This window comes from Galeopterus variegatus, unplaced genomic scaffold (genome assembly GCF_000696425.1).
Source record: "Galeopterus variegatus unplaced genomic scaffold, G_variegatus-3.0.2 Scaffold3045, whole genome shotgun sequence".
NCBI classification, from domain to species: domain Eukaryota; kingdom Metazoa; phylum Chordata; class Mammalia; order Dermoptera; family Cynocephalidae; genus Galeopterus; species Galeopterus variegatus.
In genome coordinates, this window is record NW_007729156.1 from 52,621 (window position 1) to 59,512 (window position 6,892).

The window sequence follows — 6,892 nt, forward strand, 5'->3', positions numbered from 1 at the left end:
CATACACTCAGTTACTCAAGCTAATGACCAGTTATCCTTGACTCCCCCTAATTCTTCAACATCCAGTGTTTACAAAGAGGTCTTAATTTTGTTTCCAAGTGATTTCTTTAACCTGTCTCTGTGTACCAGTACCAACATTCCTTCATTCTTACTATTTTAATGAAAGTTTTCTTAATATTTCTTACCTGGATTGTTAAATTTCCATTCTCTTCATCCCATTCTGTTTTCCACATTATTACTGGAAGAATCTTTCTAAAAGGCAAATATGGTCATATTGCTTTCTTGCTGAAAAATCGTTTAGGTTTCCTTTGGTCTTTAGAAAATATAAAAATTCTTTGGTCTGGACCCAGCCTAACTTCTTGCCTATGCCTTAGGACTTTCCTGCCTTTCTAAATCCTATTCTGCTTGGAATGCATTCCTTCAACCTAGCCTTGTCTGCCTGCTTAATTCTTGTTAATCCTTTAAAACTCAGTTTAGGTATCGTCTCCTCTGGAAAACTTTCCCTAATCTTCACCACCACCCGTCCACCAGCACACGTGAGCACACTTACATTCTTATTCTCTCTCTCTGTGTATGTTAGGTGTTTTAGCGTTTATCATACTTTTACATTTATTTACCTTTTCACTAGTCTATGAAAGCTTAGAGAATGGAGACTTTACGTTTTATCTCTGTATGTCTCCTGTATGTCTATCTAATATGGCCAACTAAATGCCCTTGAACCATCCTGGATTTATGTATTTTAGCTGTGTTTTTAAGATCTCTGGTGAAAAAAAATTCACAAACACCTTATATATAAACAAATAATCTTAACCCTTAATTTTTGAATGGAGACTAACAATATTGCAGGTAGAATAATAGTTTAAAAACTTGGTATGGTTTAAATTCAGGTTGTACCTTCTACATTTGTGACCTTTGAAAAGTTTCTTAACTTGCCTGTGTCTTACATTTCTCATCTATAAAATAATTATAATAGAAGTAGAGTCGGTTCTGCTATAACTCTCGTTATTTTTTTTTGTTTTTTTGTTTTTTTTGTCCTTTTTGAGACCGGCCGCACCGTGCTCAGCCAGTGAGCTCTGTGAGCGCATGGGTCATCCCTATATAGGATCCAAACCCGCAGCGGGAGTGCTGCCGCGCTCCCAGCGCTGCACTCTCCCGAGTGCTCCATGGGCTCGGCCCTATAACTCTTGTTTTGAAAGCATGAATTTGTTCCAGTGCAATTGATATGCTAGGGAACAATTTGAGCATAACGGGAATTTTGTGTTTGCTTATGTATGATTTTTGTCTGCAAAAAACTGCACCCAGTTGAACTGAGCACACACGAACACACCTCAAATGTGTACCAGCTACTTCAATTCATTGAGTGTTATGAACCACACAAATCTGATGTTAAAACTTTTCATCTGATTTCAAATAATCCTTCTACCACTTCACAATAATTCACAAGCTGCAACCATTTTGATGCCCACTTCCACAAGCAACCTTCAGGTCTTTTTTCAAGGTAAAGTACCATCTTTATTGTAGCATTTATGGATTTTTTTAAACCAATTAGAATGTGTAAAACAGTATTTCGATTTTTGTTAGGATCCTGCCTTTTTTTAATGAAATTTTTTTTTTCCTTTTTGTCTTTTTTTGTGACCGGCAACGGATCGCAACCCTCAGTGTTGCGCCCGTACCGGACCGGCAACGGGATCGCAACCCTTGGTGTTGCTCCCGCAACTCGCTCAGCCAGTGAGCGGCCGGTCTGTATGTGGGATCCGAACCCTCGGCGGGAGTGCTGCCGCGCTTCCCAAGCGGCGCACTGTAGCAGTGCGCCACCGGGCCGGCCCTTTTTAATGAAATTTTTGAGTGTTGTTGTTCCAGCCTTCTTTTCCCTATAAATCCTGAGATTTTATTGTAGATTTTGTGTAGTACAGTGACTTTTAAGAACACATCTGTGATGTTATAGCAGAACGGATTGTACTTACTTTACAGGGTGGTTGTGAAAATTAAGGGATTTATTACATACAAAGCACTGAGAATGATGTTTTGTATATAATAAACACCTAATATTAGCCACCATATTCATCATCACTCTTACTGGAATAATTATTTGGTCAGAACATTATAGTGATGAGAAGTATTGATGGAATTTAATCCTTGTGTATACCAGTTGTCTTTGGTTATAAGAGGTATTGTTAAGAGAGATTCAAAACTATGATTTATTATATTCAAAGGTATTCAAAGTCTGTTGGTCTGTTTGATGTACATATTAGTTGATGTGTGTATTAGTTGAATGAGTGATGTATAAAATCCTAAGTGTAACATCAATTCTCCTGAAATAAAATTTAAGAGGTTTTGGTATATATCCTTTTCTTTTATCGAGTACTTAAAAATTTACATAGACTGATTCGAATTTGGGATTATTTTGTTGAAGGTTCAGAATGCTAAGCAAGTAAACAGTGCACTTAAACAGAAAATGGAAGGTGGAATTGAAGAATTCAAACCTCCTGAGGTATGTTATTGAAGAATACATGTGACTAAGTGTAGTGAATCTTTGTTCTTTGAGTTATTCAGTGTTTAAGTACTACTTTGATCACATGTGATAGTACTTTGAAGGTTTCATAATACAGATAATTTGTTATATCTCTGTTTTTTTTCTTTTAGATAGTTGATCTTTTAAGGCTTGGCTAATCACTTTAATTATTTCTTTCCTGCCCTTAGCAATTCAATATCAAGCAAGGTAATTAGGGAAAGTAGCTATAGGAGTAGGCACAGTGTATGTGAAACTAGAAGGTCATTGATGAGCAAGCCAGTGCACTTCTGGGTCTACAGCAATGTTTGCTCAAAGCCTTTTCCTGTTTGTGTGAACTAGGAACACAGCAAGAAGAACATCACAAGAAAAGGAGTTCATTATAACAGTTTTAACAAATTTTTATTTTAATGTTAGATATTTGTCTCTTGGTTCAGATTTCCAATTTGGATTTTAGTATGTGAACTTACATTCTTGGACACATATCCATGAAAATATAAAATCTAAAAATAAGATATAGATTGATCATTTTCTCAAGTCTTACTTGTATTTCAGCTGAAACCTAGATGTTTTTGATATTTGTGATAATTATAGGAGTACTTAAATGCCCTTAAGACCCTTAAAGTCCAATCAAGTCTTTTTACAGAAACTTCTACTATAAAATCTTTTCTCTTTTCTTTCTTTTTTAAAGACTCCTATGTTGTTCTTCATATCCTGGGTTTGCCTTTCTATGTATATGATAATCAAATAATCTTATTTGGTCCTAATGGGACTTTTTCCCCCCAAATCACAGGCTGACTGAAATATCTACAGATGAAATATTTGTGAGGGGTTGGGGGGAGGCAGAAGAGTAGCACTTCAGAAACCATGCACCATATGCCATCTTAATCGTTTGAATCTTTCAGAAAGGAAGACTTGTTATGAAAAAAGTTCTTTTTGTTTGTTTGTTTTGAATAATCTCTTTCTAGAAGGTTAGGTTATGGAAAAGAATGAAAAATACATAGACTGTTACTTCAAACCCTCAGGTAAACTGGCACACAAAGGACGGTGTAATACAAAAAAATACTACTTTAATTTGTTATATTATTGCAACAGGGTTAGCCAGTTAGCTCATTTGGGAGAGCATGGTGCTGATAACACCAAGGTCAAGGGTTAAGATCCCCATACCAGCTAGCTGCCAAAAAATATATATATTATTGGAACAAAAAATTATTTTAAATGTTGTATTGAAATTATTTTAATTTTGTATTTAATTATGCATTAAAATGCATAAAAGCAAAAACTTAAAATGCCTATAATTTCATTATTTAAGAATCAGGGCTGGCCGACTAGCTCAGTGGGTTAGAGTGCAGCCTTGTAACACCAAGGTCACAGGTTCAGATCCCTGTACCCGTCAACCACCAAAAAAAAAAAAAAAGAATTAAATAAAACATATACAGTAGATATTAAAAACATTTATGAAAATATGAGGAATAACTTTATGCTAACAAGTTTGAAAATTTAAACGAAATATAGAAATTCCTCAGAAAATATATTTTATCAAAATTGTCTGAAAAAGGAAGAAAAGCTGAATAATTTATAATCATTAAATAAAATTAAGGAATAATAGACATTTTTCTTACAAGAAAACACCAGGCCCAGACAATTTTACAGAAAAAAGTCTACCAAATTTCAAGGAAAAGATAAATCTAATCTCAAATTTTCCATAAAATTACAGGACAACCTCACTCATTATATAAAGAAAGCTGTGAAAGTACAGTAGCATTTTGCAACTTTCCTATATGCTGCCTCATTTGATCTTTATGTAACTTCATACAGGTAGGAGAAGCAGATACTATTATTTTACATGAGGAAACTGGGACTCAGGTTGATTTGTTCAAGGTCACACAACTAGTAAACAATGGAGCTCTGGCTATATTTCAGGTTTTCAAAGTCCTGATTGGAGTCCTAGATGAGTGTATATCATGCTGCCTCTTCACTTTTGGAAGTTTTCATATAATAGCAAAGTTGTATATTAGATTCTCACATTTTAATGCAGTTATTGGGTTAGAAGTTATCAAACGTACAGCTTTTGGTTTTTTAAAAAATAATGATCATAATGAAACAACCAAAATCTTAATACTCTAGCCATCTGTACATTGAAGTTTGAATATTACTTTGGGGTGATTTATTGAACTCATATGACTTGAAAAATGTATATATGTTTTATCATCTAGAAAGTCCCCAGGATATATTTATATTTACCACATTATTCCTATTGCTTTTGAGAGGAGGGCAATTTGAATAGATATATTTCAAGATACTGTACTAGATTAACAATCACATGAAAGACCTTGTAAAATCATGTAATCCATTCCCTTACCTTTAGGTTTAGGTTATACCTAATCAAAGAATGTTAATAACCTTTGCAATAATTACAGTAGGCCATTAAATGAAGTAACTCCTCTGGAAGTAAATAGTTACTAAGGTGCTTTACTTATTAATTTGGTTGTATTTGTTATTTTCATTTAGGGAAAAATTTGGTGAAGAAAGTCCATTCACTTCCACAAGTTTTTATTGATCACCTATTTCATGTAAGGCACTGTATTAGACACTTTGGGAAGTGTGGGGGGCGGGAGGGAGGAGCACATGAAGGTGAGGATGAGATGAGGTGATTTTTTCCTCTTTGTAAAAAACTCATGGTCTAGGTAGAATGTTACAAGACAAACTGATAAAAGTTATGTGATAGATTTATGAGCAAGGTGCTATAGGAAAACAGGTGGGCATTATTCATTCTGGCAGGATAATCAGGGAAGACTTCCTAGAGGAGGAGGGATGTTTCAGCTGAGGTTTGAAAGATAAGTGGGATTTTTGCACATATGAAAAGGGCAGAGGAGGGCATTCCGGGCAGAGGGACTAATAATGAGCAATGGTTTCATGCTGAATGGTACATTGAAAATATAAATCCAGTGAGGTAAATTAAAAGCACTTTAAAAAACCAGGCAATAGGTATTCCATGAGCATTTATTATGTGCTCATTATTGTGCTAATTGCTATTGAGAAGTCAATGGAAGCGTAAAATCTTTTCTCAAGTATGAGGGTACTTCAGAAAGTTCATGGAAGGGCTGGCCAATTAGCTTAGTTGGTTAGAGTGAGGTGTTGATAACACCAAGGTCAAGGATTGGGATCCCCACACCAGCCAACTGCCAAAAAAAAAAGTTCATGGAAAGATTAGTATTATCTTTTAATTTTATTTTTCTGTGAACTTTTTGAAGTTCCCTCATATATTGTCTACTTAGGGAGGCAAAGTTGGATGCAGAGGAGGAATGAACACTGGGTGTGAGAGAGGAGCAGTGGCTTCTTTGTGATAGAGTTCAGTGGGAAGGGCCAGAGTATAAAAGTCCTTATGAAAGCTAGAAAGCAGTGTTCGCCTTTTCGATTAAGTCAATGGAAAGACCCTATAGTTTCTTCAGTATAGGGAGGATATAATGAAAAATTTTAATTTTAGGAAAATTATCCTGGCAGTATCATGCTGCATAAATTAGAACAGGGAAACTTTATAGCTGCTAAAATACTAAGCATGTGAGTGATAAATGGTAAAGGCATATCAGTATGGATGGGTATTCGTTGTGGGAATGGAAGCAAGTGATAAATCCAAAAAACACTGCAAAGTAGGAAATTAATATGTCTCTTTGAAAGTATGTGAGAGTGCTGGGGTGGTGGTGGCATTTTTTGTTATGATTTGGTTTATTTTGGATGGAGATACATAGGTGGGGGCAAGGAGATTAATGAATCTAGGAAGAAAGAATAATTATAACTGAAAAAGGAGATCTTTTTGAAGCTAGAAATTTCCCTTCTAGATGGGAAAGGTGCAAAGATGGGTGCAGAGGTGGGTAACATTATTACGTCATTATGGATGTTGGATGGAATTTTCAGCATTGGGTAGAAGGTTTAATTTGGTGACCTTTTCCTATTCTTCCAACTCAAAGATACTATGAATCTACCACTGACAAAAATGGGAAAGATGTGAAGACAATTTAGCAGGGAAAGGATGCAGTAAAAATGCTGAATTCACTAAGGATGTCATAGATTGTTCTAGAAGGCTCTTTGGGACCTTTAATATTATTATATATTGTTTTATATTATTATTTTTAAAACAGCAGCATTTCAGACTGGGACTTGTTGTAGAAGAATACACTCTATGGTACCACCTAAATAACTACAACTACCACATGGTTTTAGATTTCTAGATATATTCTAGTTTTCCTTTGTTTAAATTAAATAAATCTCTACCGAAGTTTCTTGGGTCTAAAAAAGAATATAGGGCCGGCCCGGTGGTGCACTCGGTAGAGTGCGGCGCTTGGGAGCGCGGTAGCGCTCCCACCGAGGGTTCGGATCCCATAT

The 6,892-nt window shown here is 35.4% G+C and overlaps 1 protein-coding gene across 1 annotated transcript in view; it reads left to right on the forward strand.

Annotated features, from left to right (window-relative positions):
* Positions 1–6,892, forward strand: part of RCOR3 (REST corepressor 3) — a 48,903-nt gene that overhangs the window by 25,652 nt on the left and 16,359 nt on the right. Inside the window, 1 exon segment of the mRNA XM_008583803.1 lies at positions 2,414–2,491. Within this exon segment, the coding sequence (XP_008582025.1) occupies positions 2,414–2,491 (78 nt within the window).